Source organism: Chelonoidis abingdonii, chromosome 2 (assembly GCF_003597395.2).
Source record: "Chelonoidis abingdonii isolate Lonesome George chromosome 2, CheloAbing_2.0, whole genome shotgun sequence".
NCBI classification, from domain to species: domain Eukaryota; kingdom Metazoa; phylum Chordata; order Testudines; family Testudinidae; genus Chelonoidis; species Chelonoidis abingdonii.
In genome coordinates, this window is record NC_133770.1 from 45,792,421 (window position 1) to 45,810,977 (window position 18,557).

Below are 18,557 nucleotides of genomic sequence, written 5' to 3' on the forward strand. Positions count from 1 at the left end.
TTATTTTTTGTTTAAAAAACAAATGAAACAACAACAGCAACAGACAAGAATTTCATTCTGGATTGTACAAAATGTATTTTTTGACTTAAAACAAAAAAAAATGAGTTTTACATTTTAGTGAAAAAAAATGAAAAAGTTCATTTCTGGTTGTCCTGGGAAAAAAATCATTTTGGATTTTTTTTTGGGGGGTGGGGGCCATTGAACCAAAAAATCAGTTATTCACTCAGCTCTAACAATAAATGTAGCATTTATGACCGTGCTTTGCTCATACCCCACTGTGGGAGAAAGATACTCACAAGTGTTTTTTGTTGACATACGCCAATTACTTATGTTTTGCTCTTATGATATGTATTATCACTAGAAACTCATGCAGGTCCACTTTGAGTTTTAGGTCTTATCAACCATTGCCATCCTTTCACTTTCTGAATCTGTATTGTTGTTTTATCCTGGTGTTGGATCATATGTACAAATGCACTAGTTGGTATAAAGTATATGCAGTATGAGCAGAAGTGGAGATGTTGGAAATGTTTATAACCAAATATGAACGCAGATGGTTTGGGATTTCATTACAAAACCAAACCTGGAGTGGAGAGATATGTGAGTTGGAAGTGCCTAATTTGCACAGCCCCATATGCTTTTTTACCAGCTTTGCTAAAATGACTCTGGAATACAGAAAACAGTGCTCAGCCCTTCATGATTAATACCTCCAAAAGTTAAAGAAAGAGCAGAAAAGGGAAATTAGAATATTAAAGAGGATTTGACATAAAATGAGAAAGACTGCTGGAACTTTCCTGTAGTCTCACTGAAAGTTGATTGAAGGGATAGGCAAAGACTATAAAAATGTGAAAGTTGTTAATACAAGAGAAGAAAAGGACTTCTGTCTGTAGCAGACACCACTGAAACAATGAATAAGAATCTGAAACTAAAGAGGGAAAAGTTCAGGTTGGATATTAAAAATGGTGAGTTTTTGTGTTCTGTTTAGCTTATACTGTACCCATCACTGGGGTTTATGAGCACCTAGTAAAATGGAATTTGGCAAAAGAATAAACTTCTCAGTACTCATTAATAGAAGTTTAAAAAGATTAAAGACCTAGTGGGATTAGTGTGGGGTAATATACTGATTGTGGGGATTCTAAACATCCCAGAGGGTCTCTCCCAATTCTAACATGTATTACACTGTGAATATAGTCACTTTAAAGCATAAATTAACACAAAGAGCAATCAAATTGAATTAATGTAGCCATTGCAAGTATGGTTGTTTCCTGCATTCCAGAAAATATGATTCAGTTCATGGTAGCACCATTTTAATAATATTCACCATACAGTATTTGGTGAAATTTAGTCTTTGAACATCAGTTACACCTTCTGAGGATGAAGTCCACAGAATGGCTATATTAGCAGACCTGCATTATTAATAGCAGAATTTTTATAATTTCTCTGCTATTGGGAAAAGTATCTGTAATGTTGCCTCCTTTCTAGAAGAAGAATTGAAAAATGAAATCATTATCAGATCTAATTCACAGAAAATGAACATTTCCATATTGTATTCATGCTGCCCCAATATATATATTGGGAACATTCGATTTATTTGGCTTTGTTTTCCACTTAGAATTCTGGCAAATGAATACCACATCACAGAAGTTTATTGTAAAGCCAAGACACAAAAGGAGTAAAAGACAGGTATGTGCCCGTATAATTTCTAAAGAATGTGCCACCAAACTTGGTTTGCAGCTAATAAAGGAATCTCTCCAGATAAAGTCCTATTGCTTGTGTTGTTTTAGCATGAGACCTACATAAATAAATAAAAACAGTTGCAAAGGCAGTATCTAACATCTGAGTAACATTACTGGAACCTGCTGAAGAAATCTCTTCTTAGGCATGAAGCATCTGTGTTGCATCATGCAACCACGAGCTACTGGAAATGGAATTTCAAAGGAACAAACAGATATCCCAAATCATGCTGATGTTGTCATGCTTTGCCATGGCTTTCCTTCTTGCAAACCTCAGCTACATTCATTCTGCCATTAATGGATTGCCAAACCTCAACATCTGGGGTTTATGATGTTGTTGTTACCTCTAGAATGAAATGATCTTTGTTCTTTAATTGAAGTTAGAAATACTGTACCAATTTGAAATATAGTGTTTGGTTCCTTCATTGAAAAGAAAATTGCATTTAACAAAGTTGCTGCAGGTAGGTCCAAGTCGTGAAGTTATATGAAAGGAAAGCAGGACAAATTAAAATTTACTATTATAAACTGAGAGCACCATTCTTGTTTATTATGATGAGAGGTCATTAATTGTGGACATTTATCTTAAGTTTGAAAATATAATATAAATCCTTTATATTTGGGATGAGTGTTATGACCAGGTTAAAAAACAACTATTTATTCCACAAGATTCACTAAAGTTTAGATTTTTAATGTGCTCTCAGTAGATACTCCTTGTAGCTTTTATTTTAAAAAAAGTAAATCTCCCACAGCACAGTGAGCCATGTGAAATATATATGCCACTTTTAAAATTTGTTCTGATAATACAGATATGCATTTAGTGGAGCACAGTCAGAGGTTATGGTAAGGCAGACATAACACGCTTTGGAGTTTCCAAAAGGTCCTTGGTTCTCTTTAGTCTGATTTGAGACCTAGGCATGGCACAGAGATGGTGCTGGTCTGTTGGTGATGGACAAAGATAATGTGTCTATATTGAGTTTTACATCTGTCAGTACCTCTGACATCATTGATCATGAAGCGTATGTCTACACAGCAATTAAATATGCACAGTTGGCCTGGATCAGCTGACCTGGGCTTGTGGAGCTCAGGCTGTAGGGCTGTAAAATTGCTGTGTAGACATTTGGGTTTGGGCTAGAGCCTGAGCTCTGGGACCCTGCAAGAGGGAAGGGTCCCAGAGCCCAGGCTCTAGACTAAGGCCAAATGTCTACACTGCAATTAAGCAGCCTCATAGCCCAAGCCCCATGAGCCTGAGTCAGCTAACACAGGCCAGCTGTGGATGTTTAATTGCAGTGTAGGCATATCCTAAGTGATGTTGAAACACTTTGGATACAGACAGAGTTGCTCTTGATTGGCCCTGTTCTTTTCTCTTGGGAGAACTTTTAAAGTACATGGCATACTTGGGTGGCTGCTCATCTGCCTCAAGAATATTTTCCTTTAGGATATTACAGAGATTTAGTCTGTCACCCTTTTATGCATATGTAAACCCGCTAAGGTAAGTAGCAACGTGATGTGGGTCATAGTGCTATTGGTATGCTCTCCTCTTTTGGACCTAGATGGCTCATTCATTTACTTTCTGAGAATTTGAACAAAATTAGGTGAGGAGTAGCTTAACAAGGCTCACTCTGGATAAATCTCAGGTGATGATGCTGGACTGGGGGAATAGCCAGAGGGAATAGCAGTAGGAATACCTGCTCCATCGATTGAAGAGGGGTATTCCTGCATTTTGTAACTAAAGTACTCATTTTGGATTGACATACAAAAAGCATGGTCCCTGCGTAAAAGAGCTTGCAGTCTAAATTAGTCACAGATGACATATGACAGATAACCTACTGCACCAGGGTAATAGGTGACGGTAAAAGCTTGGAGGTGTAGAGATATTTAGGAGACATCAGGGACTTTTTCAAAAGTGCCTAAGTCTCATTGAATGTCAATGGGACTTAGGCTCCTAAGCACCTAAATCACTTTTGAAAATGAGATGTAGAATCCTAAGACACTTAGGTGCTTTTTGAAAATGTTACCCATCATCATTAAAAGATTTCACAAGCAATGTATGTGAGGGAAAGCCAGTGAAGGGATTTAAAGAGGGAGTGTGACACACTAGGGTACAATCCAGACTAATGTGGAGCTGGGGTGCCCTTTAGTGTGCTTTAGCTTCTCGTCTGGACTGCTCACAGTCTCCAGCATACAAGTCACTCCCAGCTATGTCTATGTGAGTGCTGCAGCCAGCCAGCCATACCTTGGCTCTTACCAGCCTTGCTCATACAGCAGGGTAACCGCAACATGCTTAAAGTCTTAGATTTCCCCCCAGCAATGTATGTCTGGTACTGCCCAACCATCTCCCAGACAATACAAGTTTATAGAAAGTCCGTTATTTCTTTAATAGAAATAATATACACACAATTTGTCACCGCAAATGGAGTCTGCCAAACACTTTAATTTAAACACATTGGATTAGATAAAACAATAAAACAAGTTTATTAACTAAACTTGAGAGGTTTAAGGTGAATACAAGTAATGAAGCATAAAAGTTAGAGATAGTTATAAGAAAATAAAGTTAAAATGCTACTGGTGTCTAACTTAACCATCTATATCAGATTCGAACAAAATTTCTTACCATATGCTTTCAGCAGTCTTTCTGACCTAACCCTCTAGGTCAGGACCTCTTCTCCCAGAATCCAATGAAGTCTTCCTTCGTTGCTTCAGATGTAGAGAAAGTGATAGGAAAGGAGAGAGAGATGGGGTCTCGGGTGTTGGCCCCTCCTTTTTATAGTTTCAGACTGCTTTTGAGAAACATTTACAACTGGGTACCAGGAGGCAAAAGATCCATGTGGAAGGATGTTCCCTGCTTCTTTTTCTCACCTGTGTGAGCTGCCTTTGTCTCCTCTTCCTGCTTGAAGACTCTGTTGCAGTGGTGGATAAACTGTGGCCCACAGGCCAGATGCAGCCCATCAGGGTAAGCTGAGGCAGGCCGCAAGACATTTTGCAGACATTGATCGTCTGCAGGCATGGCCCTCCGAAGCTCCAAGTGGCCGCTGTCAAGGCTGATTCCCCACTCTGGCACTTCAAGTGCAGAAGGTGGGGGCCAGCAAGGATTTTAAAGATTAATACTGGCCACTCCAGGCTGGTATTAAACTCCCAAGGTTACAGTTTCTCTCTGACCTTGGATCGGTAGATGCTGCCACCACCCAAATGCAAAAAACCCCCTTTGAAACCAGAAAGGCGCACTTGGGAATTCCTTCCTGTGTACTCTCAAGCGCTTTCACACACACCCCCTCCTGTGAAGAGCTGAGAAAGAAAAACAAAGGAAATCAGCTGTTGCCACCAGCTAATTTAATAACATGTGCACAAGCCTCTTAGGACACCAAAAATCCAATCATGTTCTTTAAAAAAGGTAAATGTTAGAAAATACATCTGGAATTTAGGCTTTTGCTAGATTTTAAAAAACCCACTTACAAAATTTAAACATTAAGAATAACCTTCTTGTCCAGCTGAAAGAATACAAGCAAAACAAAAAGCATTTGGGGTTAGCACAGAGAAGTCTACAAGCCAATAAGAAATAAACCTAATCACATCTTTCTAGACATTCCCTAATTTACGCATATAATCTGGGGTTTTAGATAAGAAATCTCCAGGTATGATTTGATGGTTTTTCATATCTGGTTTAAGCTTCTTACTGCATAACTGCTCCCTGTCCCTCTCTTTCCTGGAGAATCACAACACACAGACAAAGGGAAGTTTTTTTCCCAATTTTAAAAAGTTCTAGCCCTTCCATTGGCTCTTTTGGTCAGGTGCCCACTCTTTTCCTTTTACCTGTGGGCTTGTTAACCCTTTCAGGTAAAGCAAATAGAGAACAACCACCAAGAGTGATTCCATAGCCAACCGACTGGCTGGGTGTCCACAAAAGGGAGCTATTGCCCCTCTCATTTATTACAGCTGTGATTCGCTGTTCCTGGACAATGGGAGCTGTGGGAAGTGGCAGGCCACAGGGACGTGCTAGCCGTCACTTCCTGCAGCTCCCATTGGCCAGGAATGGTGAACCGCGGCCACTAGCAGCTGTGGGAGGCTGTGCCTGCAGATGTTCAATGTCCGCAAAATGTCTTGCAGCTCGCAATCAGCTTACCCTGAAGGGCCACAGGTTGCCCACCACTGCTCTGTTTACTGCTTAAGTACAAATTAGGCAGAGCACACAGACCTGTTTGCCAACCTCAATTTGGAACATGTGGAAATAACACCATACAGTAGAATTTTATAACTTCACATACAATGTTGCCACACATATTTTATCAGCACAATACTGATCACCAAATTATGAGTTTTCAAATTATACCTTACAAGACATACATTGTACAAAGATTATTACAACAGTGTGTAGAGTTTGGACAGAGGGGTACATTCTGTCACAGAGTGAGAGGGTGCGAGCAGCAGCAGAAGAAGATGATTTCAGCAGCACCTGTTCAGAGGGAGATGAGAAGTGGGGAGACCAGTGAGGAGAAGGTGGCATTACATGACCTATTATGAGCAGTAAATTCACTTAGAAATATATACTGTCATTGATACTCTGCTGTCATGATTATCTCCATGAGTATGATACATGCACAAACACATCCCAGCAAAGAAGCAAGAACTGAATGAAAAACAAGACTAAATGGCTCAAAGAAAAGATAAGTGCATATTCACTGCCTTGAAAAAGAAACAGGGAAATAAAAAAAATGGGTCACATAAATAACTTTTATGAAATTCACTTTACATCAAATAGTGCTGGAGGGATTGTTTAACTTTTCATAAACAAGAAGCAGTTGCTCTAGATTTACAGCAACAATAACATAATTCTGCTGGGGAAGACCAGGGGAAATAAAGGCATCATTTAGAAACATGGCTGTGAATATCTGTAAATTGGAAGGAAATGTGACACTTAATTGATTGTGTATTAATGATAGTTGATTGATTTAGAATTTGAATAGGCAGTACAGCCCTTACAAAAAGGCTTTTTTGGGGGAAAAAATGGTAATTGTGCCATTCTAAGACTTTGTAGCAATTCTGTGAGTTTACAACTGGTAGCAAACACGTTTTTAAAAATGTAGATATTATTTAGGCTCTCTTTCAGAAATCTAGGGTTCTTTTAGAAAGTTCTACATTTATTTTGTAGGATTTACACCTATTCTGGAGGGAATGGGGGCAGAGGACACACTACAGTTTATATACATTTATTATATATCTATAATTTTCCTGTTGACCCTCCAAAAATAATCTGCTGACCAGATGTGGAGTTAAAAGATTGTCCCTTGGAAACACAGGCATATCTGACATATGTACAAATATACAATAGTTTTTTAATAGTTCTACAGTCAGTATAAATGACAAAAAATGGTGGAAGGATGGCAGCATTTCTAATAAATGAGAACACAGGGAAATGAATTCATAGAATCATAGAAGATTAGGATTGGAAGAGATTTCAGGAGGTCATCTAGTCCAACCTCCTGCTCAAAGCAGGACCAACCCCAACTAAATCATCCCAGCTAGGGCTTTGTGAAGCCGGGCCTTAAAAAATTCTGAGGATGGAGATTCCATCACCTCACTAGATAACCCATTCCAGTGCTTTACCACCCTCCTAGTGAAATAGTTTTTCCTAATATCCAACCTAAACCTCCCTCACTGCAACTTGAGACCATTGCTCCTTGTTTTATCACCTGCCACCACTGAAAACAGCCTAGCACCATCTTCTTTGGAACCCCCTCGCCCTTCAGGTAGTTGAAGGCTGCTGTCAAATTCCACTCACTCTTCTCTTCTGCAGACTGAATAAGCCCAGTTTCCTCAGTCTCTCCTCATAAGTCATGTGCCCCAGCCTCTTAATCATTTTCATTGCCCTCTGCTGGACTCTGTTTAGTTTGTCCATATCCTTTCTGTACTGGGGGTGGGGGGCGGCAAAACTGGACATAATACTCCAGATGTGGCCTCACCAGTGCTGAATAGAGAGGAATAATCACTTCCCTTGGTCTGCTGGCAATGCTCCTACTAATACAGTCCAACATGCCATTAGCCTTCTTGGCAACAAGGGCACACTGTTGACTCATATCCAGGTTCTTGTCCACTGTAATCCTGAGGTCCTTTTCTGCTGAACTGCTGCTTAGCCAGTCCGTCCCCAGCCTGTAGCAGTGCATGGGATTCTTCGTTTCTAAGTGCAGGATTCTGCACTTGTCCTTGTTGAACCTCTTTTGACCCAATCCTCCAATTTGTCCAGGTCACTCTGGCCCCTGTCCCTACTCTCCAGTGTATCTATCAAGCTTAGTGTCACCCACAGATTTGCTGAGGGTAAAATCCATCCCATTATCTAGATCATTAGTGAAAATGTTGAACAAAACTGGCCCCAGGACCAACCCCTGGGGCACTCCGCTTGATATCAGCTGTCAACTAGACATTGAGCTGTTGATCACTACCCGTTGAGCCCAATGATCTAGCCAGCTTTCTATCCACCTTATAGTCCATTCATCCAATCCATACTTCTTTAACTTGCTGGCAAGAATACTGTGGAAGACCATATCAAAAGCTTTGCCCTTGTTGATGTGGCAAATTAAGATTTGTTTCCAGTTGCCCTTTAAGCAGCTATTGTTTGTTAATCTTTCTGCAGGTTCATCAGATTTCACGTAAAGTTGAGGAGGAAACAAAATACATTGAGTTAATGATTGTGAATGATCATCTAATGGTAAGACTTGCTACTTTGCTATTTGAAATACATCAAACAATTTGATTGTCTTATCTGCCTTCAAGGCATAAACAATAAAGTACACCAATGATCTTATTAATACAATTTATGTCCTAAAGGCTGATTCTGATCTCACTTATATGATTGTGTGACTCCAGTGAAGTTACTCCTGATTTTCACCAGCATAACTAAGAACAGACTTAAACCTAAAAAATGAACAGAAAAAGAATTTGACACCGAGTGACCTGCTGAATGTCTGACTCCAAGCTGATGGTACATTATATTTACCTATAATAACTAAACAATCCATAATGTTAGTCTGCAGTTTACTGGTGACTGTGCACAGAATCATTGTTTGTTTTTGTTTTTTTCAATGAGAATGCACCTCACTTACTTTGTTACAGTACTAAAGGGCTCTTTAACCTAGCAGAGAGAGGCATTATAAGAATCTACAGGTGGAAGTTAAAGCCAGACAAGTTCAAATTAGAAATTAGGCACAATTTTTTAACAGTGATGTTCATTAACTATTGGAAAAAATTACTAAAGGGAGTTGTGGATTCGCCATCTCTTAAAGTCTTCAAATCAAGACTGAATGCATTTCTGGAAGCTATTGGTTAGTCAAATGCAAATAATAGGGGTCAAAACAAGAGTAACTAAATGAAATTATCTGGCATATGTTATACAGTAGGTCAGATTAGATAATCTTATTATCCCTTCTGGCCTTAAACTCTGTGGCTCTATAATAGTTATGCTTCCCTAGCCTTTTTTCAATTATGAACAGCTTCTCCTAAGCAATGCCCACATTTGCAAAGATACCCATCAAATTCTAGACAGAATACACAGCCACCCTTAAATAATTTAAATAACAGAGCTTTATTCCTTTGAACCCTATATTGGGTGAGCATAGCAATAATGTCGAGGGTGACAGTGATTTCTGTCACAACAGAAGATGGTAGTTGGTGTTCAGAATTCTCTTTATTACAGTGGCTGTGTTTGAGCCAGAAGAGCAGGAGCCATTGCCTGCTACACGATATGCCCATTTGAACACTGCTGTTTCCTGTTTAAAGTTTGCACATTACTTTTCTTGTAGGGTAAAATCATTTGATAAAATGTTTGTTCATTGAATAAATACAGCGATTATTTCATTTGCCTACACTATGAACCTGGGTACATGTTAGAGAGAGGCATTCATTATATTTTAAGCAGTACACTTAATGCTAATCCTCTTGTGTTTACAACACTATCTGAACTCTGAACACCTAGTATCTTTTTCAGAGTCACACATTATGTTGCTGAATGTCCAAACAATTAGAATTAGGTAACGTTCTAGCAAATATGTCTGTTTAACTTACCTTTTTCCTGTTTTTGCTGAGTCCACAAAAAGCAGTGCCTTATAATTGCTATATTCCTGCCCGGCTGAGTACATACTGTTATGCCATGTCTGTGCAACAGCAGCACAGCTACAGTGCTGCAGCTATGCTGCTGTAGGCTGTAGTATAGGTGCTTCCTATAACAATGGAAGAGAGTGTTCTGTCATTGTAGCAAGTCCATCTCTCCAAGCAGCAGCAACTAGGACATTGGAAGTATTCTTCTGTTGACCTGGCCAAGACCACACTGAGGTTTAGGTCAGCAATAGCTACGGCTTTATTCACATCCCTGAGCGATGCAGCTATTTGATCTAACTTTCGAGTGTAGACCTGGCCTTAGTGATTTCACAGATGTGATCAATCAGTGTTGGAATCTGCCTGTTCACGGTAAACAAGCTGTTCCCAGGGCTTATTGACTCTGTAGTACTTCTTGCTTAATAGTCTCATTTTATATCATACAGAATATAAACTGTGACTATGGAACTTGGACAGAACCATCAAATACTGGAGAATTCTAAATGGATGTAACTTTACCCACAGGTAGTTTGCTAGCTCTGACTCTAATCTGTGATGGATGTAACACACCAATGTATCTTACAGCAGCTGGAAAGAAACTGATATATTCAACATGCTCACTGTCTGGTCAATTAGACCCAAAATTTGCCTTACTGTAAATTTTGTATTGCCTGGTAATGCATAAAAATTCACATTGTTTGTTAATTTCTCTATGATGGAGAAATGGATTTAAATTAAAAGCAAAACAAAATAAAAAAACACAATACAATTTCCCCTGTTAGGCAATCATCTAAAAACAAAGAGAGAGTGATCAGTGCTGAATCTTCAGCAGCAGTTACTTCTAGAGATGTGCTCACATAACTGGGTCATAAACAAGGAAGTAAACCAAATGTCTCCATGAGAAATTTTGGTTGGAAAATATCAGTGTTTGGTGAAAAGAACAAAAATGCTCTGAAAATACATTTTATTTCCTGTCTTTTATTATTGATTCTCAATAGTTAGCATGTATATAGAATATTTCATCTGCAGATCTTAAAGCCTTAATTTCAAAGCTAGGTAAATGGAGGTATAGGGAGATTCAGGGCCTGACTTTCAGAAGGGGCTAAGCACTGTCAGAGACACTTATTTCTGTTGAGCTTGTGGAAGCTCAGCACTCCTTGAAAATGAAACTGTATGTGATTTGCACAAGGTCACACAGTAAATCAATGGCAGAGCTGAGACCAGAACCCTGGACCATTGCCCTATTCTCTTCTCTAAGAAGATGTTGTAAACAGTGATGAATTAAAAACAAAAGTGAAAATGTAGATAACGGGGTCCAGTATCCTTGAAAAACTTCTCAAAACATAACTGAAAATAATGTTTAAATAACTACTATATTTGTGAGAGAAGATGGGTGAGGTAATATCTTTTATTGGACCAACTTCTGTTGGTGAAAGAGACAAGCTTCTGATCTTACATAGAAGTTGGTCCAATAAAAGATATTATGTCACCCACCTTGTCTCTCTAAAGTCCTGCGACCAACATGTCTACAACAACACTGCAAACAATAATGAAAGATACAATTTTTGTAATATTTCTGCATGTTCAGTGCATGGTAACAAATTAGTTTTAGCTAAAGTAAAATATTTCTTTTAAAAAGCTCTTCTGTGGTGCAACTACCAGTACTGAGATATTTTTGAAGTTCAGTTTTTCCTAAAGGTTTTTTAAAATATTCTAAATTCAGAACTAATAACTAAAAATACAATATAAGGCCACAGCCCTGCAAAGATGTACACAGTTGTTGCCTCCTCCCCTGTAGCAGGAGAAGGGTAACCTGCTGAACTCTCTGAGCCTGAGGAGTACTTGGGAAAAGGGGCCTGCAATAGGAGAAGTTGGCTATGGCCCAATAGCTGGCCTGACTTACAACCTCAGTTCCAAGGAGAAAAGCTGGGAGGACTCCCATCTTAAGGAGACACAGAGGGACTACCTAAATTACAACCCCATGACTTCTTCCTTTCCCACGTCTGTCTTGTTCCAATTGCTGGATGCCTTAAAAAAAAAAAAAAAAAAGAGAGAGAGAGATGGTCCTCCTGCAGTTGGTGCTGGACCCCCCACATGCAGATTTGGGAGGGTAAATGTCTCTCAAATGTCTCTGCTGTTCAGATTTCCCTCCTTGAGAGGAGGAGGCCTCACATCCAGATTCTGGTACCCTGTGTCATGGTGGACTGCCTTCAGAGTACCCCCTTGTGGTCCTAAAAGTGCATTGCTCACAGCACCCACTTGGACTGTTCTAGTCAATTACACAGACCAGATTAGGTCAAAACACTTACCTCCTTTGTAGGTTTATTAGCTCTTTCTGCAGAGTGAAACTCACTTCTGTAGTAGCTCAAGTTCTTGCCCACTCTGGGTCTGTATAAAAGTCCTGGTGGGTTTTTCTTCCCCCTATTTATGAGGCCCCTCACCCTCCTTCCTGGAGCTGGGGTTGTACTTCAAATGATCGGCCTCTTTTAGAATTGTCTTGGAGTCTCTGGGAATTGAAGATTAATCTTTAATTAAAGATTATGTCATGTGATGAAGCCTCCAGGAATACGTTCAACCAAAATTGGCAACCCTACTCTCTCAAGTCACGAGTTTCTAGCTCTCCTTCTTGGAGTTGGGTTTCTTTAATGCACTTTCTAAACATTAATTAATGAATCTTCACAACGCCATTGTGAGGAAGGAAGGTAATACCCATATCTGAACAATTTGCTAGACACAATTTTTTAACATTTCAGTCAGCGCAAAAAATAAGCAGCTTGAGCACAGCTTCTGCTGTTGATAAATTCATCTTTTGCTTTACATTTTTCAGTCAACATTATTTTTCAGAAATACGTTTCTAACTGGTCTGTGTTTGTTTTTCAGTGTAAAAAACATAAATTATCAGTCGGCCATACGAACAGTTATGCTAAATCAGTGGTGAACATGGCAGATTTAGTAAGTATTATTCAACTAAATGCTTTTCTAAATGTGTTGTGAACCATGTGGTTGTAGTGCCGATAATTGTAGGGAATGTTATTTCACAGATATACATGATATTAATTTATGTGAAGATTGCAGATATTTATTTAGCTTCCAATACAGCACGGTACTTAAGCATGTGCCTAACTTTAAATAATTCCTGTGACTTCATGTACTCAAGTACCGTGCTGGATTGAGTCCTGAATGAGTTTTTAAAGCACATCTTATTCAGAAAACTACCCAGTAAGGGCAATATATTAACTACAGCTACAACCAGGAAAGCGTCTACAACTATAATGCACTAAAGTATAAGGAGAAATTGTATGTTTTTTCAGTCTTTAAGAAATATGAGTTCATATTATTTTATATGGGGCACAGGAATATAGGTAGTTGTTGGGGCTATAAATCACACAGCAGTTGGCTACTGTACCCAGAAACGTTTCCAGGATTTGCAAATGAAAAATAGTATTCCCACTGTTGAAATCCTTTGATCTGGGATATGATGGTTCCTGATAAGTCAATCAGTCTGAAGACAGGCACTGCTAAAGATTCTGTAACAGTGGAAGTGGTCATGTCTCCCTGGTACAGGTACCTGTTGCATATATCTGTTGCGGAATATAGAGCCCTGTTGTGTAAGTGAAGTATGTTGGACACTATAAAATACAGATAAACACATAATTTTCTGAACCTAAATCTTAGAGTTATCCAGAATTCTTTTGTGGTCCTTTAGAGATTTGTATCAAATCTCTCAATTTATTCTTACAAAGGTTTTAGAGTCCCAGAGATCTTTGCAAGGCTCAGATCCTGCTCTTTGCTGGTAGTCATGTGGAACAGCTTACTGGGGTGTGGTCTAAAATCTGGATTTTAGCTGTACTACTTCCTGTTTAAAAAAAAGTTAGTGAGCCTCTGGGAACAAAACGTTCATTATTACAGACGGAAGTTGTTACAAAAAAAGGGAAAAGAAGCAACTATATTCTGTATGATATAATATATTTGTTCATTTTGTTAATGTACTAGATATATAAAGAACAACTTAATACCAGGATAGTATTGGTTGCCATGGAAACCTGGGCTACTGATAACAAGTTCACCATATCTGAAAACCCATTGGTGACTCTACGTGAGTTTATGAAATATAGGAGAGATTTTATCAGAGAGAAAAGTGATGCAGTTCACCTTTTTTCGTACGTAATTTCGTATCCCATTTTATTACTATTTTTTCATTCCATGGGGAGTGCTTTATTATTAGTGGCTGAAACATTTCCTTTCTATGGTGTTATGCAGTGTACAGTAATCCTGACAATAGTGCGTAGGGACAGGGAGGTGGGACGGAGGTTAGAGCAATGTAACTAATCATGTAACTAGACACTACTCTCATGCTAGTTTCAATATATTAAGCAGAAGCTGCATGTGCTGTGAACTCCTATTGTCTTGTGTAATTACCTACCAACACAAATTGCCTGATTGATAGTGCATGGATGGTACTGTGTTGCAATAGAATACTGACAGTGGCCCACTCACATCATTCGTTTATAGCAGAACATTGAAATCAATGTGGAGTTCTGCTTAAAAGCCAATGGCACAATTTGTGCCAGTAGATATTACTCAGTACCCTGCATACTGCAGGATTACTAAGGTTCTCTGTTCCTTCAAAATACTTTTGTTCTCAAGAGACAAGTGCACCATAAAGATCATAAGCTGAGCGTCATTACTGGGAGGAATGTTTCTGTTCTTCCCTAATTTTCTGAATTGTTTTGGTAGTGTGATTAATGTCATAAAACCTAACAGAAAAGGGTGATCTCTTGGTGAGAGACCAGACTGGGGCTCAGTTCTCTGCTTTGCCACCGACTTTTTATGTGACCTTGGTCAAGTCACTTGGGGCCCAATCCCATAGACATTTAGGCACGTGCTAAATTAGTCCATCTGACTTTACATGAGTAAAGTTAAGCATGGTGCATAAGTATTTGTAGGATCAGGTTTTTAATCTTTCTGTGCCTCTGTTCACCATCTGTATAACTGGGATAAAATACTTTCTTTTTCCCATCCTTTGGGTATGTCAACACTACCTGCCAGATTGGTGGGTAACGATCGGTCTATCGGGGATCAATTTATCACGTCTCATCTAGATATGATAAATCGATCCCCGAACGTGCTCCCGTCGACTCCGGAACTCCACCAGGGCAAGAGGTGGAAGTGGAGTCAATGGGGGACTGGCGGCCGTCGATCCCATGCCGTGAGGATGGGAGGTAAGTCGAAATAAGATACATCGACTTCAGCTACGCTATTCCGAAAGCTGAAGTTGCGTATCTTACATCGACCCCACACCCCAGTGTAGACCAGCCCTGTGTCTTGTCTGTTGAGATTGTAAACTCTTTGCAGGCAGGGTCTGTCTCTTACTGTGTGGCTGTAGAACACTTTATTCAGTGCAACCCCAATCTTGGTTGGAACCTCTATATGCTACTATAATACAAATAATAATAGAAATAATAATAATAATTAGTAATGTCTGAGAACATGAAATTCCTAGATCATCTAGAAATAGCAGATCCTACTATTACATCTTTTCAGAAGGGTTACAAACAGTGAAATTGAGGGATCGGGCTGCATGGTTGTGTGGGGACCCCATCTGTCCTTGGAATCTGTGAATCTATGAATCCCCCTTCTGTCATGGACAAGGGAAACAGGTTTGCCTACACAACCCTCAGCATGCTCTCATCTGCAGCTCTAATGAAATCTCATGCCTCAGGACTTCAGCCAGTCAAATGCAGGGGCTAGGAAGGATTTTTTCCCCTGACAAATAATTGGCCTGATGTGTTGTGGGTTGGTTTTGGTTTTTTCCACCTTCCTCTAAAGAATCAATGGTCAGCCACAACTGAAGATGGGAGAGCAGACAGGGTGGACCAGTGCTCTGAGGGGATCAAAGAATCCTCTTTGATAATGATGCCTGGCTGGTGTGTCTTGCTCCCATGCTCAGGGTCTAACTAAAGTGATTGAGCTTAATGTAGGGGTATTTGGTTGAAATTTAATACAGGTGGTCAGACTGTGTGATGTAATGGCCCCTTCTGGCCTTAAACTTTATGAAAATGTGAAACTATTTTATAGGGGAGTTTCTCCCTCAAAGAATTTGCCTGTGCATGAGACCAGATGTTCTTCCTCCTTAGTCTGTTTGGGGAAAGGTTTCCTCGAAAGAATTGTGAAAGCTTCTTTGGTTTTCACAGCTCTCTATTCTGTTTGTGTGCAGTCAACAGCACAGTAATTGCAACTGGCATTTGGAAATAAGAGAGGTAAATAGAGGGCTAACATAAGAAGTAAACTCTCATTTTGTTTTGTTTTTTAAAGGGGGAGTCAATTTCAGAGCAGTCGGAGTGGTGCAGCCTACATTGGTGGAATTTGTTCGCTATTGAAAGGTGGAGGTGTGAATGAAGTAGGTGTGAATATTCATACTAGCACAAATTGATGTGGTAGCCACAGTGTCTGTGTCCGCACAAGCATTTTTCTCAAAATGTCCCCCCTGTTGCATGACCAATACAGAACATTAATACAGTCTCACGGAATAAAGTTCAAAATAGAGGATAATGCTAAAAGGCAAACGGAATAAGTTTTGAGTTTGGGTTCAGTTGAATTTCCAAACTAGAGTCTGCAACTTTCTCTCCTTCACACTTGAAGCTACTCTGGTAAGAAAAAAATCTTACCTGGACTATTCTTAAGAGTGTGTTTTGCCTTTCTTGCTGATCCATTATCCAGCTGCAGATAAGTGAGTCTTCATTGAAGTAAGAGCCATAAAACCGTTGATCTGCTTTTGCCTTAAAAATATTTTATTTTAAAATGTGTAAAAGGTGTGGTTTATGTTTTCAGATTCTTGTGTCAAAACGATTATTGTTCCCATCCTGTTTTGTTTCTTTCAGTTTGGAAAGCCAGACTTACTTGCAGTGACATTGGCGCAGTCGTTAGGCCACAATCTTGGCATTTTCTCAGATAAAAGAAAACTACTAACTGGTAAATTTATGTTTGTTTGTTTGTTTTTCCTTCTTTCAAGTGAAGATCTTTATACAGTGGAGGCATTTCCTCCTTATTCCACTGGAAAATAAGAAATGAAAAGCAAGCATTTTTTTCTAAGATTGTCAAGATTGCATAGTAACTTGTGTGATTTTATGGAAGAAAGTTTGGCTAATGTGTACACATAAATTTGAGTCCTGTGCATAATGAAAAAAGTAAATGTTTCTTTCCATATTGTATTTGGAGGAAATTAGAAATATAGTGTTTTCAGTATTCTTTTTAAAATGAGAAACAAAATATATGTTATGCAGAGATTTAAAAATTGTCAGATTCAAAGTGTGAATTTTAATTTTGTTGTTGTTAGGTGAGTGTAAGTGTGAGGACACATGGTCTGGATGTATAATGGGAGACACTGGGTAAGACATTTCTTTATAGGAACTTCCATGTTACAACGTAAAGCAAATGAATCAACAAATATACCCTTCATGGTTGAGCTGAGCATCTGCTGTGAAAAAGTTGTACATGATTTAGGGCAATATTAAACACTCTTTCAACAGTGAGAAAAAGAACATATTCAGTATATGAGAGATTAAAAACAGAGTCTAGGCCAAATGCTGCATACACTTGTATTACAAAAAGGCTTACAAGTTAGAATGGGAGTACTGATCTGCAAGCAGATATTTTCACCGCATGGCTCTGAATCAAGTACGCTAGCAACCCCTTTCCAAGAATATGGCCATATGTTTCCCCCCATATTTTGGAAGCAGACAAAATGTTGTATAATGGTCAAAAGTGACTTAAGAAATAAAAAACCTTAAAAGTGACTTAAGAAATAATAAACCCTATTTATTTGTAGTTATTACCTTCCAAGCAAGTTCTCCAAGTGTGACATTGAGGAGTATCATGAATTTTTGAACAACGGAGGTGGCGCCTGCCTCTTCAATAAACCATCCAAGGTAATTAACAGCTGATTATTGAGAAAGGCAACAATGGTCAAGATATACTTTACTTCTTACCTTTCCACAATCTTATACATATATTTTTGCTGCCAGACTTCTTGGAAGAAGAAAACTACCCTTTCTGGCTAAGACTCAGAGGGTGAAATTAGCCCTGTGCAAAGGGATCAGCACAAGACACACACAACATGTAATCCTTATGCTTTAACAAAACCTTGTATAGATTTGTGGTAATCTAGCCGTCCAGTCCCAGACCTGGACTTTAGTGTCCACCAGTCTGGTCCTGTCCCAAACCTGGACTTTTGCGTCCAAAGTTTGGGGGCTTACCTGAAACTCCCCCAAGCTCACTACCAGCTTGGATATTCTCGCTGCCGTGACTGTGCCAAAAACATAAGCAAGACCCAAGGGAAACTGGAACTAGGGCACGACCGAATGTGTGCAATATACCCTATCTCATATCGTTACAACCACAGTGCAATGTGTCACAGCACAACTTGCATTCCTAGTCCTAACCTTTTTGAATTATAAACATTCACTTGGTATACGATGGTTTGTTAAAAGTGTCTCCGCTCTTTATCATAGATTTTCACCTCTGATTTAATTAAACTCATTAGAGCTGACCTCAATGTCCATTGTGTTCTTTTTTAAAGATGCTCACTTAATTCATGTTTCCCTTCGAGCTGTAGCTCGATGTTTAGTCTGGTATCAGCGATTAAACACAAGGACCTTGAACTGAGGGCTAGTTATTTATTTTGGCATATTTTGACTACCCATTTCACGCTAGACTGAAGATATTTTTTTTTGACGAGCTAGAGTAAAT

At 39.1% G+C, this 18,557-nt stretch overlaps 1 protein-coding gene across 13 annotated transcripts in view; it reads left to right on the plus strand.

The window, feature by feature from the left end:
- ADAM22 (ADAM metallopeptidase domain 22) overlaps nucleotides 1–18,557 on the plus strand; it is a 246,355-nt gene that overhangs the window by 162,498 nt on the left and 65,300 nt on the right. For all 13 annotated transcript variants that reach the window (XM_032793371.2, XM_032793373.2, XM_032793374.2 and 10 more), the window contains exons 8-15: nucleotides 1,610–1,680; nucleotides 8,353–8,427; nucleotides 12,690–12,761; nucleotides 13,803–13,969; nucleotides 16,125–16,209; nucleotides 16,691–16,781; nucleotides 17,146–17,197; nucleotides 17,638–17,737. In XM_032793371.2, the coding sequence (XP_032649262.1) occupies nucleotides 1,610–1,680; nucleotides 8,353–8,427; nucleotides 12,690–12,761; nucleotides 13,803–13,969; nucleotides 16,125–16,209; nucleotides 16,691–16,781; nucleotides 17,146–17,197; nucleotides 17,638–17,737 (713 nt within the window). The remainder of the gene's footprint in view (nucleotides 1–1,609; nucleotides 1,681–8,352; nucleotides 8,428–12,689; nucleotides 12,762–13,802; nucleotides 13,970–16,124; nucleotides 16,210–16,690; nucleotides 16,782–17,145; nucleotides 17,198–17,637; nucleotides 17,738–18,557) is intronic.